Below are 17,826 nucleotides of genomic sequence, written 5' to 3' on the forward strand. Positions count from 1 at the left end.
CATCAACAAAGTGTAAAATCAGGCAGGTGAGGTAGAGACCAGCGGCCTTTCCGAATTTAACAATCTGACCTTTTATTACAACGCTGCCTTTTAAGAATAATCAGTATGTTGAAATGCCAGAGCAGATTATACATCATCCTTTAATGACTACAAATTATAATTTCACACGGTTTTACAAAAACAAACTATTTGGGAAAACGACAGATATCGCAATGGAAATTTGGTTTTGCGATGATATTTTTTTTTGGAGGCTGAATGATGTGATGTAGCATTATCATCACACGTCATTAACCAACTCACTTCTGTTTAAAGGGACAGTGCGATGGAAAAACACAGGAGAATGAGAAATGTCTACTGTGTGTGTGTGTGTGTGTGTGTGTGTAGGTTTTTTTTTAATTTACAATTTTTATACCGCACTGGATTTTCATTGCGTTATGTTTCGTGTGGTATAAAACTTTATCCTCCACCTGAGGGTTGCGGGGGTGGGGGTGCTGGTGCAAATCCCGGTTGACATAGGGCGAAAGGCAGGGTCTTCACAAGGTGACATAGAAACAAACAAGCATCCACTCTCACACTCACACCTATGGTCAATTTAGAGTGCCCAATTTACCCAAATCTGCATGTTTGGGCCTGTGGGAGGAAAATTATTATTTTAAACAGGTGAACTTGACATTTTCCAAGACATAAATATTCAATAAGTGAGTCACAACTTTATTTTATATGCATATGTGGTAATTCTTCAGTAAAGGGCTGCCCAAATAAAAAAAATAGCAAATGTGTTTTAAACATTTACCATGAGTAGGTCCTGACCTCGACTCTGGGAATGGATGATAAATGCGTTTAAAATGAAAAGATATTACCAAAATAAAAGGCCTCGTCATGTGTGACATTTTGAGGCTGAACGGTATTTAAAATTTGACCTTTAATAAGAGCAACCCCCCATTAGGCCTCTGAATCATTTCTATGCATCACAACATCATGTCTCACAATCAATGCTTCCTCACCCGTGATGTAAAAGCTGACTTGACGGTTCTGGTCGGTGCCGTCTCGATCTCGGGTCTTCAGAAGAGCCACCACCTCGCCGAGGGGGTCGCTCTCTTTGACCGCGCCGCGGTACAGCTCTCTCTCGAACCGTGGCGGGTTGTCGTTGACGTCGGACACAGCGATGGTCACCGCCGTGGTGGAGGAGAGCGACTGGGACTCCCCCAGGTCCGCTGCCACCACTTCAAAGCTGTAGCCGGAGGAGGTTTCGTGGTCCATCTGAGTCGCCGTAGTGATCCAGCCCGTTTTACTGTCAATGGCGAAGACAGAACTGGTCGTGATGGGACCAGTGGACGAGCTCACGTCCCTCGTCGAGTCCAAGTTGTGGGTCAGCAGCGGCCCGAGTCTGTAGGTTACCTGCAGTATTTACAGTATTTTAAAACTGATGTCCTCAAACTTTCAAACAGGTGTAAAAAGTAAAAATCCTATTAATACGGCCAATGCATGTACATCACTTCACGTTTATCACCTTGACGAACAAAGCCTTGGACGCACTAGACACATTAATAAAGGCTTTTTAAACAACAACAGTCCCCTTTTCACCCCCTTGAACTTGTCGCTGTCACACACCTGTCCGTTGGAGCCCCAGTCTGGATCAATGGCACGCACTTGAACCACTCTTGTCCCCACAGGCATGCCCTCCATCACCGTCGCGACATACGTGTTGGTCTCGAACGCGGGCCTGTTGTCGTTCACGTCCAGGATCTGCACGATGGAGATTCCTTTGAATTTCTAACTTCCACGACTTGATAGAATTTCTTTGTGTTGTTTTTTTTTTGACCTATGTATTTAGCCAATTTTCTTTTTTTCCTCCATCTGATAAAATATAACACAAAAACTTGGACCTTTAAATGTACTTATTTTATATTTTTCTGACTCCATTTCAAATAAAAACTGGAAGGAAGAACGCAAACAGGCCCACCGACCTTAACCTCCAGGTCGACGGTGGACACGGACTCAATCAGGTCTCTTCTTGTTGTCGCTGCCACCTTGAAGCGGAAGATGCTGACCTCCTCGTAGTCAAGCGGCTTGACCAGGCGGATCAGACCCGTCTCGCCGTCCACATCAAAAGTCCCGCCCTCGTTACTGTCGGGCGTCTGCCCCGCCACCGCAGTGAAGAGGCCGGTCTGTCCCGGGCCCACGTACACGGAGCCCAGGGGCGTTCCTACCGCCGTGTCCTCAGGGATGGTGAAGGAGTACTGAGGCTGGCTGAAGGAGGGGACGGACGCATCGGGGGGGACGACGTGGATGAAGGCCGACACCAGGGAGTGTTTGGGGGGCGAGCCGCAGTCTGTGGCTTTGACGAAGAAGGACAGCACGGTCCCCTGGAGGTGGTCCACGGTGCTTTTGGTCATCATCCAGCCGCTGTCTGGCTCCACCTGGACATCGCAAAGATGTTTTAATCTCATATGAAGATATTATTGCGAGTAATGTAAAAACATTTTTTTTTTATTCTTAAATGTATGCCCCCTTGTGAAATAAAATCACTAAGTCTGTATGTTGGTGAGCTAGACAGCTTTTTTTAAGTCACTCGTGTAATATTATTCACAGTAATTCCCCTTAATTATCTTATTGTGAGTGGATGATGCAAAGGATGGATGAAACCCGTTTCTTTACTTTCCCTTTGTTATTGGAGCTTCCACTTTCAATTAAATTGATGTGCTACTCCCACTTTATATTCACTCCAGTTATGCAGCCTTTCGCCGTTGTGACTTAATTGCGTTCTTTCCTCTTTAATGGTGGAATGTGACGGAAGCATCAATCTTCATGCAACATCATGCTGATTTGATGAGCAGAAAATGTATAATCTACAGCAAGCAGATGGTTGTTAACTCACTGGAATGGGCAGAGGGGGTGTCGTCTGTGGATTTATCATTTATTAGAAATAGAGGTAATTTCTGTATGGCTTAAAAATTCGGTCGGACTTTTTTTCCCCCTTTAATTCCGGAGGACGTTTGCAGCTCTGTGTGAGAAGAGCGAGATGAACTGACCTCCAGCACATCCACCAGGGACAAGCGTGCCTCACTATAAAGGGAGTAGGTGATTCTTCCATTAGCTCCAGCATCGGGGTCTGTGGCTTGGATCTGCGTGACCAGAGAACCTTTGGCTACGTTCGCTTTTATACTCATGCGATATTCCACTGCTCGGAACCGCGGGGCGTTGTCGTTTTCATCTCCGAGAACCACTCGCACCGTGCAGAATGATGCGCGACCTGCAAATATATCCAAAACAGACTTATGGACTCATCCCCATATATGGCTCCATACACACAGAGAGTCCTGTGGAGATGTGTGAACTCATTTGACCACGGTTTTGAGCGCAACACATGTTTTTATTTAAAAAGTGACAGCTTTGATTAATGACATAATTGAGATTTAATGTCCATATTTAACGTGTGTGTCTGTTTGGGGCTGTAAATGCAAGAGGTAATATTCTTTTAATATTATCATTAAACTCTACTCCACATGTCTGAGGGGAGATGTGTCGTGTGGTTTTGTTTTCATCACATAAAGTAAACATAAAGAACTTCATAAGATCTTGTGTGTGGGGTGTTTATACCTCCACCATCCAGAGCCATAACAGTCAGCACCATGTCCTTGTTCGAGGGATTTTCGCGGTCTAAATTCTGAAGAGTGGATATGACTCCGTCCGCGTCGATTGCAAACTGAGTTTTCCCCAGGTCGTTGATGAAGGAATACATGATCTGGCCGAACAAGCCGGAATCCTCGTCTGTTGCACGCACCTGCAGGTCAGCAAGGGTTTATAATATTCCACTGGGTTATTAATGCAGTAAAACTGCACATGAGGAGTGAGGGAAAAGTGGCCTACCTGGACGACCTTTGACCCCGGAGGGGCATTTTCTTGGACCTCAGCCAAGTAGAACCTCTGACTGAACACTGGGCTGTACAGGTTTGCTCCCAGGACACGAACGATCACCTGTGAATTACCGTCACTGTTACAGCCGTCATTATAAATAGAATTCAGAAGAAAAAAGGTAATTTTCTAACAAAGACTGTAACAGTTGATATCGGTATGCCATTCCTAGTTATCGTCCTCATCAGTGCTACCATTATCTTCACTCTCTGCTGGCGTAATCGCAAAGCGCCATCACAATAAAAAGCTGATTTCCTGTCAAGCTTCGGGAGTGTAAAACCAAAATGTGATTTAGGATTACAGAGCAAAAACATACCGAAATTGGTGAACTGCTCGCACCACATCTCTGTGCCAAAAATAAAATCCCACATGTTCCCCTTGTAATTTACATGAAGAGACAGATGTGAACATGTTTTTTTTTCCCAGATGGCAGCTCATCCTCGTGGCAAATGTGATACGACACGGACACACATTAACCTCTAACTGTGGAGCGGCTCAGCAGCCAGGACTAGAAAAAAAAAGAAGCTGCAAATGCTTGTAATAAAGTCGGGAGTTGCTAAAGGAGGTCACACGGAATGCGGTGCGTGAAAATAAAACCGGCAAATCCGTTGACAGGACCGACCTGGGAATGCTAAGAAAGTGGCTCACCTGAGCGGTGTTAGTGAAGACTCCGTCTGACACAGACACGTTGAGCTGATACGCCACTTTCATGCCTTGTCTCCTCTTATTAGACAGACTCAGCACTCCTGTATCCGACTGCATCATAAAAGTCATCCGCTCATTCCCGGAGAGAATGCTGTACCTGGAGGCAAATGCAGAAGAAACATGAGCAACACTGATGATCACGTTTGAACGGTGTTGCTTTGTTTTTTACAAGCTGCTGGAAGTCAAGGTGTACGTTGACCATATTTATTAAAATATGATTTCATTATATAATTAATCAGGCAGTAAAACTATTGAAGTTTATGTCAAAAGCTCTTTTAAAATGACTTCAGTTGATTTAAGTAACATTTTAAGAAATATAATGGATTATATGTGGATTTAACATTCAGTTTAAATATTATTTTATAATATAATAAATATAATATATAATTTTTTTATATATTATATGTTGTTAAATTAAACCAATTTGTGTATTTGTGGCCATAGCCTGTCCACCTGTTTTCTTATTAAAAGTCTGTGACCGAAACACAAGCGCTGCGCTTTGTCAAACAAAAATAAAGAAAGAATGTTTTAGAAAAGATTAAACGCGGTTCAATCGAAAAAACCCATGTACAAATCATTCCTATAAGCAACACGGGGGCCCCTTTCAAAGCGTTCCCTTTGTGTTACCTCAGCCTCTGAGCATCACAGGTGTCAGCATCCGACGCCTGAACACAAGTCACAAAGTGTCCGCGGGGAGCGAGCTCGCTGACAAAGGCCTCGTACAAGGCCTGGCTGAAATGAGGTGGATTGTCGTTGGTGTCGGTGACGGTCACAGTCACACTAACGTCGCTGCCGAGCGCCGGGTCGCCACTGTCCGTCGCCCTGACGATGAAGTTGTAGCGGTGGGCGAGCTCGTAGTCGAGCAGGCGTGCCGTGAATATCAGCCCGCTGTTGCTGTCAATGTGGAAGTAATCGCTGCTGTTGTAGATGTCAGACAGGATCTGGTAGCTCGCCACGGCGTTTTTCTCCGAGTCTTGGTCCTGAGAAAACACCTGCAGCGAGAGGAACAATACACTTTTTATTGCCTCATGCATTATTAATAAGATGTTTTTTTTTTTTTTTTTAAATCCTGATATACTCAATAGTATATAGAGACAGTAGCTTTCCCTATTGAGTCCAAATGGGGGGGGGGGGGGGTACATAACGGCATAGGTTGCGCTGAGAATAGAAAACAAAAACGGGAAATAAGAGTTGTTGAACGTGCAGAATGAGAATTTGAAGACTCAGATTGAATGTCAGATAATCAATTACAGAAGCTTGAAGGAGTAAAAACAATTTCAGAAGTGAGGTGGAGGAGTTTTGAGTTGCGGGGTGGTGGATGTAATTACAATGGTTTGACCTGTGAAGTGAATGATTGGAATTTTCAGCCCAGGCACGGCAAAAATTGGTGGGATCCACTTTGTTAGACGGCCGTCTGGATCCGTGTACGGTTTAATAACACAGTCAAATAAGACAAATCAGCATTTTTATGTCCGGCTGAAGAAATTCCGACGTAAACAACAACAGTGCACAAATATATATATATATATGTTATTGACCAAAGGGCAAGAGATTCCACTGGGCAATTTTTGGGGAAATATCACACATGCTCCCTATGCATAAATAAAACTGGCATTTAATATTCATACACACTACTGGTGAAGTGAGTGTAAACAAGCATTCAGGAAGATCACACAGACCTGCAACACTGTTGTCCCAATCATAGAGTTCTCAGGAAGCACGGCGGAGTACGAATTGTTCCGGAACAGAGGCGCGTTGTCGTTCACGTCCAGCACGACGACGTCCACGTCGACCTCGGACGCCGCCCCCGTCAGCGTGTCAGTGGCCTTCACCGTGAGCCGGTAGTACTGCGTGGTCTCGTAGTCCAGCGGGTAGACCACGCTGATGACGCCCGTGTCGAAGCCGATGTCGAACTGCAGGGAAAAGTCCCCGTCGCTGATACTGAAGATGACGCTCTGGCCTTCGGGGCCGGTGGCGTTGATGCAGAGGACCGACGTGGAGACGGCCACGTCCTCTTTGACCGTGACGCCGTAGAAGGGCTTGTCGAACACCGGCATGGCCTTGTTGACGACGGTCACGGGCAGCTCCACCTCGCTGGACAGAGGCGGGAGGCCGCCGTCGGTGGCCACGACGACCAGCTTGTACTCGGCGTTGGATAAATCTGCCTCAAAGGTCCTCTTTAAGCTCAGCTCTCCTGTCACACGGTTCACCTGCATGGAAACATTAGTTTCATTTGATTTCAAAAGTGTTATGAATGAAGAAAAACAAAAAGCAGCATTAATATCCCAATGTTTAATCTTTCTTTCAGTTACAGTTGGAAATATAAAAGATTTCTCCGATGTCGTGCAACTGCAAACTGCTCAGATATGTTCATGGCTTCAAATTCCTAATTAATAGTAATTAAAAGTGCAAAATATGAAGTGATTTGTGAGCGAGGAGATGCTCAGGTTTCCTCAGGTTTTGAAAAAGCACGTCTGACAGTTTTGCTCGTACATGTTTAACATGTTTGTCGCAGATTTATCTCAACCTGAAAGTTCCGGTGCTGCTCTTTGAGGCTGTACGTCACTTCTCCATTCACACCGTCGTCCCTGTCCATGGCCGACACCCTGAATATATCCGATCCTGGCTCTGCTTCCACCTGCACTGCAGCGTAGTAGGGGAGGTTCACAAACTCTGGAGCATTGTCGTTGGCATCCTCCACCTGCAGGTTGAGTTGGAGAGTTGGGAAACCAACAAAAAAAACCAGACAACAAGAAAAAAAACTATTTTCCACACAGATTTCCACTCCCACCTGCACTTGCACCATCACCCTGGCCACTCTGAGGATCTCATCTTCCCTGTTGACCTCCACCACCAGCTCGTAGCTCTCCCTCTCCTCTCGGTCGAAAGGCACGCCGGTGGTGAGCACCACTCCGCACGTCGGCCGTATGATGAAGCGCCCGCCGGGGTTCAGCAGAGTGTACTTGAGCGGCTCGTTGAGGCGATGGCCGACCGTGTTCACGACTGTCACCATGGCGACGTCGGGTGCGTTCTCTGGGACGGAGGCGGAATAGACCGGGAGGGTGAAGAGGAGGCCGCTGTCGATGGTTTCTCGGACAAGTACAGTCACCGATGCCATGCTGGAGAAACGACCATCCCATACCTTGAAACAGACAAAAGCAGATGCCTTCATATTTGTGGTAGATGGTGGGGCAGCACAGTCAGTGGGGAGGTCATGTTAATCATAGACTGTATTCCCCAGTTTTGGGATGTTGTCGCTGCATTTTGGACCTGCGATAGATTGCCATTTATCCTACAGTGTACCCAATCTTTCAACCACCGTCAGCTTGGGAAAGCTTGAAAAGTGAAACCTGCAACTCTGCCGGTTGCAAAAAGAACTCTGTTTGAATGGAAATCTATGTATAAACGAGTTTACTTCTCACTTGACTGTTAACATCAACGCTAGTATTGCTCAGTAGGTGTCTGGCTGCAGGCCAGGTTTGAAAAACTGACCTGGCACCAGTCAAATCGCAAATCTCAAGGCAGACAGTCTATGTTTTTTAAGCCGGACTCCTTCGGTGCTTTTAAAAACGTTCTCTTAATTGATTCTGCTCTGTAATCCTGCGACTTTGTTACAGCGAGCCGTCTTGGCCAGGTCTCCGCTCACAAAGACATGTTCGTCTCAGGGGACTTCCATAAAATCTTGCTGAAGTATTCTGCATAGAGACGGTGATTAACCACAGTGTGTTACACCGCTGACCTTGTGCTCTCACCTCCGAGTGGAAATCATTAATATGAAGCCAAACCACATGCTGATGATCAAAGCCAGTGACAGGATACAGAAGAAAATCTAACGCCCGCCGGCGTCCAGTCCCTTACCTTCACATTAAAGCGGTAAGTGTCTTTACTGAGGTTGGGGCTGATGACGGTCACGACTCCGGTGTGGCGCTCCACAGAGAAGAACTCCGCGTTGGTATCCACGAGAGAGTAAAGCAGCTTTGGCGCGGGCGACTTCTCAGAGTCGGGGTCAAAAGCGTCGACCCTAATGACCTCTACTCCCGTGTAGGTGGGCAGGAGGAGGACCGCTTCATACGAGTCCTGAGAAAACGTGGGAGGGGAGTCGTTGATGTTGATCACCTGCAAGAGAAACGCACATTTTACAGGGAGGAATCATCTTTAATGAGGCAGTATAAGCTAATTTATAGGTCTTTTATTCACCTTTAAAACCACCACAGCTGGGCTGTCTGCAGTCCTCACAGGCTGACCGCTGTCTCGAACGTGAACCCGGAAGACGAACTCAGGAAATGTCTCGTAGTCCAAACTGGCAATTGTTCTGAAATATGAGAATCACTCAAATAAAAATAAAACTCCTGAAAGTATGTCTTTATGAAACTATCATTATGCCACTGGTTTACCGGATCGATCCGGTCCCGGAGTCCACGCTGAAGAACATGCGGGCGGTGTCGTCTATGATATGGAACCGTAGCAGGGCGTTGTGATTGCGGTCTGCATCGGTCGCTTGGATGACTAAAGGGCTCCCGTCTCCTCCCAGCACCACACTGTTGACCGGAGCGGCCTCACTGATTTCACCCACGTACCTGATGAGAACACGGTCAGAAATGAGTGGTGACTTGGAACAAAATACCTGAAATCGCTCTTGAAATTTGCATTGCAGGGTTTTGTTTTGTTTTAAAATGCCCCTGAAACATATTTCGGAGATGCAAAATGAGTTCCTATTTTTTTTTTTTTTAAAGCCAATTTCCTACCCTGCTCCAGATAATAAAATAGTGTGAGTACTAAGATGAGAGAAAGAGAGTAGAGGTTTGGTTTGACCACCACTGCTTACCTGATTTGTTTGAAGACAGGGGGGTTATCGTTGACATCGCCCACCTGGACGACGACAGTGGCGCTGGCCTCCAGTCCGGCCATGCTCAGGGCCTGCACCACCAGAAAGTAGGAGGCTGTTTGCTGCCAAAAGAAAAGAGGAGGAAGACGCTGGGGATTTTGTTGTGTAAAAGCATAAAAGCGTAACTTCTTCAAAACTAAGTTTCACGGACTTAAAGACATGATGCTCACAGAAGTTTGACAAGTGATTAGGCTTTTAATGACTCCTTGAGTGTCATAAGGAGAAGGACACCTCCACAGTGGGAGAGTGGAGTGGTTGCGTGGCAGCCATTAGCACGGCAACGCATTGCACTGATTGAGGGAAGATTAGATTCCATTCAGAGTCGAGTGTCAAGGTAATGTCACTGAAACACTGTCGGGTTTGTCGCAGCAAGACAGTTATTCAAAGGGGACCTCACAATCCATCAAGAAACTACTTCAAGAGAACTCAAAGTGAAACTTTTCTGAAAGGCGCTCACTGCACATAATTGAAACGTCACTGAAATGACTCTTGTCGTGAAACGACAGTGCATTAGTATTTGCAGAAAGGCTTCGGGGGTTGTTTGTCCGTCTCCGCGCTAACAAAAAATCAACAAAATATGTAATTTCCCCAGCGCTCAAATGTTTCCACATAACTGTATCTGCATGCATGAGAGTCTGCAATGAGTTTTGGCAGATGGCGTGAATCTGCTGAAATGAAAATCATTGACAAACCTCAAAGTCAAGTGGCTTGCGTGTGCTGATTACGCCAGTGTGATGGTTAATAATGAAGCAGTTCTCCTCGTCGCCCCGGCTGATCTCGTAGATGACCGCTGAGCGGCTGAGGGCGCCGACGGTCGCCACGTACGTCCCAATGGTGCAGTTCTCCGTTATCTGCGGACACAAAGTCGCCCAGTGGTGTCATTTCTAGGCACGTCGATGAATTACGTGCCATGACACAGCGGTTAAACGCTACAATGTCTAGGAATATCATCCATCGATAAATGCTGAAGGGTTCCATCTGGCTTTTATTAGTATTACTGTCCAGTGGGTCGCTTGACAGGCCTCGAACTTAGCAGGTGACTTACTAATTAGTTTGGACAAGAAATGCCAAATTGCAAAAGATATATCACAGTGCCGACTGTATTATTTCAATCTGTCATTATTTGTCTGTGTTAAAATTATCACGTCATGTGTCTTTATGTTCGTTGTACTTCAAACACACACCCACAAATACAAAAATCCTCCTAAACCGGCACATACTGAACAAGATCTGCTCTAGTTAGAGTTAAATTATGAATGGTCGTCCCGGGAGGGGTTGAGTTATTTGAAGAGTGACGGTATCCTACATCCCTGGTAGCATCTCTCAAAAAACATCTGAGGAAAGTTCCACTGGGTGCGAACGTGTTCTATTATCCGCCGCCCAGGAGGGAATTAGCTTGGACAAACACCTTCTGGTAAACCACCATCCCCCCTGAGTTTAAACCAGCTGTCCCGAATGTTGCAGAGGGGCAGGAACGCCAATATTTTACAACAACCACAGCCCGAGAGCCGTGGCCACACAGATACTGTGTCGAGGCAAGGGAGATGATGGCAGTGAGTGGGCACGGGTGCGTTTAATGTTGATTTATTATCCGCTGTCATCTCAAAAAAATGTTGCCTAGACAGAAAAAAAGTTACATGTTTAGTCTGGCAGGTATAAAAGTTACTGGAGAACATCCAGTGGAGAAGTGTGCTGTCAGATCCCACTGTGATATCTTCACAGTCATGGCTGTTGAGAGATTTCTAATTTCTTACCATATTCCACAATTTCCTTCCTCCATCTATCTCATTCTTCCAAGTCCCTTCCATCCATCTTTCCTTACCTCAGCCTGATACTCCCTCTGGGAAAATGTAGGCGTGGAAAACTCCGAGAGGATCAGGGACACGCGGACCGAAGCCGTGGCCATTAATGGAGGAAACCCGCTGTCTGTGACACGAACAGTGAGGGTGTAAAAGCCCACACGGGTGAGATCCAAGTCTCTGGAAGTGAAGATAAGGCCCGTGGCATTATCGATGCCAAACACACCGCCGGTGTTACCTGCAAGTGGCAGCGGGGTTAGAGACTTCATTACTGGGAAACAGTAAAAAAAAAAAACAGACACTAATAAAGTTAGTCAGGAAATAAAGGAGAGATAAAAACTTCAGATGGCCTCACACCTGCTTCAATGGTGTACATTAGCTGCCCATTAATCCCATTGTCTTTGTCTAAGGCCGTCACTTGCAGCACAGACGTTCCCACGGGAGAAGACTCATAGGCCACTGCGTCGTATACGGTGCTGGTGAAGTATGGTATGTTATCATTGGAGTCCTCCACCGCGACCAGGATGCGAGCCAGGTCACGGTTAAATGGAAATTCCTGATCCTTGACCTAAAGCAGCATCAGGCAAAATGAGAGATGCATAGGGGCAGCGCGGCAGGAGGCTATAAATGACAGAAAGCAGCTAAAATTAAGTGAGACATCCAGCGCTGCCAAGAGGTGCATTACTTGGAAGAGAGAGCACAGGGACACACATTAACAAACACACGCAGGCTCACAGTAACAGCCGTACAAGCACACACACACACACACACACTTCTCCTCACCATGATAGTGAGGATGTGCTGTGTTCTGGCTTCATAGTCCAGCCTGTCCGCAGTGTAGACCACGCCGGTACCTGGGTTGACCCTGAACAGTCTCATGCTGGCTGGGTCCACACTGCTGTAGATGGTGAAGCTCAAGCGGGAGCGCTCGTCCACGTCGGACGCTCGAACCCGCAGCAGCTCCACGTCGACCGGCACGTCCTCCGAGACGCTGACGTCGTAGGCGGCCTGCGAGAAAACCGGAGGGTTGTCGTTGCTGTCCTGTATGCGGATGAACACCTGAATGACAAAGAGGCAAAGAGGTTGGTTTGTGTAACTAATTAAAAGAATTAAAGCTTCTTAAATGTGAATATTTCCTGGTTTCTTTGCCCCATATAAAATAGAAATCATTAAAACGTTCAGAGACAAAACAAGTCATTCGAGAACATCATGATTTCCAGGTTTGGTAAACACAGATTGACATTTTACCACATTTTCTGACACTTTACGGACCAAACAAGTACTCCATTAATTGAGAAAATAATAATCTTTTGGGATTTTATAAAAAAAAAAAATCCCCCATTTTTTATTTTAAAGGAGCTCTATGTAAGAAATGTATTATATTAAGTTTTAAAGCGATCTTGACATGTCATCAGAGAGGAAAAATTGTGTTAAAATAAAATGCTACTTTGGGTCAGAAAATGGTAAACATTACTGAAGTTGAAAAGCCTCACTGACCCTCTCAAAAAGGTCTCGACCAGAAGAGAAAAAAAAAGCTCTTTCTTTTGTCTCCTCTAATCATGTGATAATTGCTGTCGCTGCTCTAGATCGGACACACTTTCACTTTCAATCTCTGCCTGTTGCTAATTCGCGAAAACTGCAGAAACTTCTACGTTCTACGTTTTTGAAGTAGCAGTGCGGGAAGCTCCGTGAAAAAACTGGCAAATAACAACGTTGTATAATACGTATAAACTATAGAGAGTTTTTCATTGCCTGTTGCAGAAAAGCCTGCTGCCATCTAGTGGACGGAGGCTATGACACAACAAAAACAAAACCCTGTCAAGAATATTACCATATTAATACAATCAGTGTTTCCCAATCCTGGTCCCTGAGGACACTGCTCCAAAGAATCATTATGTATCGCATATGAAATAGCCCAATATTTTAGTGTATCATTATTTTCTTACAACAAACATAAAGCTCGAGTGTAGATGAAGCTTCAGTGACTGATAATACTTTACAGAGCTGTAGGGTGGTATTGCCCCCTTGTTCCCTTTCATTTGCAAGATATGATTGAACATATAATTACAATCTTTTTCACTCCAAGGCAAAGCAATTGTTTACATTCTTCCAATTCTATGCCGCAGATTGTGTGTTGCCCATAAGGGATGTGAGCGATATTTGGATTTACACAAACACTTGACCTTTACTTGGCCGGGGCTAATCCCATTAATCGAGTGATATCAAGGATTTTCCCCTTACAAGGCAGACTTAGTGGTTCCAGCCAAGGCGGCAGGAGCACAGGAAGTGTCAAAGAAGGAGCATATTTCATAGTCAGCAAGAGATAATTTCAGAAAATAGGGGGAGTGCAAGAGTAGGGAGGAGGAGAGATGAGAGTAAACAGCTCGCCGAGGAAGAGGTAACAGTAATTGAATTTGATGTGGGTCTGGGAGTGTATAAATGGCGGTGCCAGTGCATAACAAATCAAAAGTGTGAGTAACCTGAGCCGTCGCAAAGTTGGTCCCATCTGTCACCTGAATAGTCATGTTGTATACAGACTGCATTTCCGCATCCAGGGGCTTGGCCACGACGAGCGTACCCACACCTACTTGAAGGTCAAACTGCATGTCAAAGCTCCCTGGAATCACACACACACACATATATATATATATAGTGTTTCAGTCATTTGGTATTCACTTGCCGTGCTAAACTCAGGTGCTCTAAGTTATTACTGTGTAATTGTTTTGGCCAGGTGCCTGCATCTGGAGCCGGAGGGTGTGCGAAATAAAACAAAATGAGCTGAAATGCGATGCAATGTAGCAGCGGACCCACTTGGCAGCCGAGGAGCTGTTAACAGCCACACAAACATCTGTCTTATCACTCCGAAACACAACCCATCTCAGAGATCAAAAACCTGCAGCCGGGTCTTTTTTTCCACAGGCAGGGAGTGTACAGTTTAGAGGCTTAATGTTTGATTAGAGGGAGGGCGAGGGCTGATGGGTGTTCGGTATTCAGCACCATCCTGCGTCTCACTTCAGCTTCTCTCTCGAGATATCTTGGAGCCTGAGCTGTCCTCAGCATATGAATACTGATTGGGCCCCCCTTTTTTTTTTTTTTTTTTGCCCGCAGAACCACTGATGTGTGTTGAGTTGGAGCAAAGCACGGGGATTCACGCTTTTTTTTTGTGTTTGTTGTTTGTTTCTTCTTTTTTTTTGTGAGGGGGGAGGAGGATGGGATGGTCAATAACGCACACACTATGGGGGGGGTGGATCTGTCTCGCTGGGTTTAGGAAAACAGAAATAACAGTCTGTGGGATGTAAATAAAAGGAATATCCTGCCTCCACGGTGGCCGTGCTCATGCTTCACAGGTAGTTTTAGTATTAACTGGTGAAGTAGCATCTGTTTTACGACACAGTGTTACCGAGGGTTTATATGCACAGTAAATAAACTGTGTTGTCTAGTCAAAAAATGTATAACGACTATAAATCTTCACTCCTTTTGTTATTATTTAAGACAAACAGCCTTGAATGCTGTTATCAAATAAGTGAAAGGCGTGACGAATAACCTGGGACTTCTGATCTCTGGTTTGGGCTGTTGTTTTCTCGACGAGCATCCGAACAAGAACGGATAGAAATAACACGACAATGAAACAAAAACATGTGGATGGAAATGAGATTTTCCTTAATGACGCAGACATATGTTAAGAGACTTCTTAGAGGCAATTATGGAGAATCATTGTCATTGATTTGGAGTTTTATCTCCAAAATTAATGTTTCGGGCCACCGGGTGAAGGTACATGTTTGATATATACTGTCTATTATCTCTGGTTTTGGTCTCTACCGACTTTTTAATCATTTATTTTAACCAAAAATGTCCCAAAAATTCTTTGACCAGGAAGAAACCTTTTCAAGGAAGAAACTTTCAAAAATGTGTTCAAAACTAAGAATGTCAATGTTATTTATTTGGCAAATAACAAACTGAATTCACCTTTTTATACCCAAATATGAGTCGGCTCTCACTGGGCTTCGTCTCTGAGAAGTGGGAAATGAATCAAGCATAACATTCAACCACTAAAACTATTTTTTTTTTCTGTTCAAGAATGCAAGTAAATAACTATAATTTGACATCTTAACCGAGAAATAATAACATGCTTTACTATTTTTTCTGGGGTTTCTTAGTAAAACTTCATGGATAACAATAATTAAAAAGTATAATTTTGGTTAAATAGCTTCTATATACCATTACAGAAACATAATTACCAATGCTGTTAATTTAGGGCAGCTGTGGCTTTGGGTGATGATCTAATAAATGTGTAAAGCACAATAATCTCTTTTATCTCTGGTTTTGGTCGCTACCAACTCCTGAGGGACTTTTTAATCCTTAATTTTAACCAGAAATGTCCTAATATCTCTTGGATCAGAGAGTCCTGGGCAAGCTGGACAGGAAATAAAAGAGCTTTGTATATAAGTATGAGCAGGGTCACACAAGATAAAGAGCACATTACAGAACATAGCATAGAAACATGAGAAACAAAGAGGTTATAAGCAAGAACAATGTGCAATTAAAATGCAGCAGACAAACTAGTCAATAACACATTCATTCTCATATGATATCTTGCACTTTAAGGGTTAAATGTAAATGTAGCTGGGGATATAGATCAACAGGAAGACTTCACCCTAACATCACCTTTAAATGTGGAGAAATCTCTCCGAGTGCATCACATCCCCTACATATTCACTTTCAAAGGCAGCAGCATTGTGGCTGAACTAATGGCTTAAACCTGTCCTGCATGGGGAAAAGATATCAAGCTTGTGGTGTTTGTGTGAGCATCCGTTTTTCTTTTTTTTTTTGTTGTTGTAAACTCAGATCAATATGTGCTGCCCTTGGGTGTACAAGGTCCTGGCGCTGCATGCTACATTTCCTGAATTTTCAGAGTTTTCTCTGCACTGGAGGCATTTCGAGAAAGAGGCCTAACCTGTGTCAAGTGAGCAGTTTCGTCCGCATGCATTTTGCGGAATGTAGAACATTTCTCTGGCGAGGCGTCCACCTGAGAGACGGGAGAGAGAGCGGAAGTTTGAAAGGGAAAGCTAGATTTCTTTTCTAATATTCATGGATTCAAGGGTATTCAAGGTTTGCATCATTCACAGCATTCACTGTGCAACACTGGCGCATTCACACATGTTATTAAGTAATGCAAGCGGACTGCGCATCAGAATAATTCGGCACAGGAAGGGAAATGCGATCCATGAATGTTAATTTGAGTCCAGCTGCAGAAGTTTGAGAGAACTACCGTCTTACTTTGAGTGGAAGAGAAAAAAAAATAATGAAATATTAAACAGCTTTTCCTGTGCAATTATCCCACTGGCATTAACAGCAAGAGTGGAACATGGAAAAAAAATCGACCACATTTGCGTTTTTCTGGATCTTTTTTTTTTTTTAAAGAATAATCAACTGAAAATCTACTCACTTTCATATCGACATCTAAGGAAAAGGATCTGGGTTTTCGTCAAATGTTTATTTAAAATGAATTCATTGTCTTCTTCCTTTTTTTCCCCCAGCCCACTCAGCGTATGCAGCAGCACAAGATGTTCTTCCTCCGTCATTGTGCGACAAACCCAGGAGAAATACAATGTCCTGAGCAGACATGGCCACGTGTAATTATAATAATTAAACTGAACTACAGAAACGACCAGGGGGGCTTTTAATTTTCACAATCTGATTTCGATCACGACAAACATCCAGGAGAATAATGGACGTGGCGTTGGAGAGGTCCATGAGGACACCTGCACTGTTAACATGCACTGCATGGTGTGAAAAGTGCTGCCTCCAGTGTGTTTACTCGTCCAGGTCCAACTAAATAAATAAAAACATCATCACGATTATAATTACCATGCACATGCTGGTATTAATAAAATATAGAATATTTTATGTATCCCTCAAAGAAGCTATTTGAGGTTAACATCGCTCTCTTTTTCTCTGCGATTTTTTATTCATGTATTCCACATATATAAATACGAGAAAGTAAAATAGTCAAATAAATAGAAAAGTGTAAAGAGGGAGTGGGTGAAGACTGTATGTGCTTTAACAACAAAGCCTCAAAATGTCTATCTGGACATTTGTTTAGCTTATTTTAACAATAAAAGGGCCAGAAAATATCCTAAGTGTTTTTGCCCATTTTTCCAGAATAACATTCAATATCTGGCAGTTATTTACAATTGACTGTATGTTAAAGTAGTGTTTTAACAGTTTAAAATGAAGAAAAACAAAAGGTTTTACTTAAAAAGACACCATAGCTTGTCTCAATGTCCAAAAACAGGCCAGAAAATGGAAACTTATGTAAAGGAATAGCACAAACCGTCGCGCAATTACGGTGATGTAAAGTTCGCTTGTGCAAACGTGTCGTCTGCGATACGCTCGGTGTTAAAGCGTTAAATTACGGCCACATACAATAAACACCACGAAAGTTACTTTTTCATGACAAAAAATATGACTTATTTTTTTTATGACCTAGTTATTTCTGCATATATAATTAGAATTAACATG

The 17,826-nt window shown here is 44.0% G+C and overlaps 1 protein-coding gene across 1 annotated transcript in view; it reads right to left on the reverse strand.

The window, feature by feature from the left end:
• Positions 1-17,826, reverse strand: part of LOC131458790 (protocadherin Fat 3) — a 77,363-nt gene that overhangs the window by 32,297 nt on the left and 27,240 nt on the right. Inside the window, exons 10-30 of the mRNA XM_058628052.1 lie at positions 16,259-16,330; positions 13,785-13,921; positions 12,088-12,363; positions 11,662-11,872; positions 11,328-11,542; positions 10,198-10,356; positions 9,446-9,567; positions 9,015-9,197; positions 8,818-8,932; positions 8,479-8,736; positions 7,412-7,762; positions 7,148-7,321; positions 6,300-6,830; positions 5,248-5,612; positions 4,564-4,717; positions 3,871-3,978; positions 3,601-3,784; positions 3,033-3,253; positions 1,968-2,420; positions 1,612-1,746; positions 1,005-1,398 (exon numbers count right to left, since the gene is read on the reverse strand). Coding sequence (XP_058484035.1) covers positions 1,005-1,398; positions 1,612-1,746; positions 1,968-2,420; positions 3,033-3,253; positions 3,601-3,784; positions 3,871-3,978; positions 4,564-4,717; positions 5,248-5,612; positions 6,300-6,830; positions 7,148-7,321; positions 7,412-7,762; positions 8,479-8,736; positions 8,818-8,932; positions 9,015-9,197; positions 9,446-9,567; positions 10,198-10,356; positions 11,328-11,542; positions 11,662-11,872; positions 12,088-12,363; positions 13,785-13,921; positions 16,259-16,330 — 4,818 coding nt within the window. The remainder of the gene's footprint in view (positions 1-1,004; positions 1,399-1,611; positions 1,747-1,967; positions 2,421-3,032; positions 3,254-3,600; positions 3,785-3,870; positions 3,979-4,563; positions 4,718-5,247; positions 5,613-6,299; positions 6,831-7,147; positions 7,322-7,411; positions 7,763-8,478; positions 8,737-8,817; positions 8,933-9,014; positions 9,198-9,445; positions 9,568-10,197; positions 10,357-11,327; positions 11,543-11,661; positions 11,873-12,087; positions 12,364-13,784; positions 13,922-16,258; positions 16,331-17,826) is intronic.

The sequence above is a fragment of the Solea solea genome, chromosome 4 (assembly GCF_958295425.1).
Source record: "Solea solea chromosome 4, fSolSol10.1, whole genome shotgun sequence".
NCBI classification, from domain to species: domain Eukaryota; kingdom Metazoa; phylum Chordata; class Actinopteri; order Pleuronectiformes; family Soleidae; genus Solea; species Solea solea.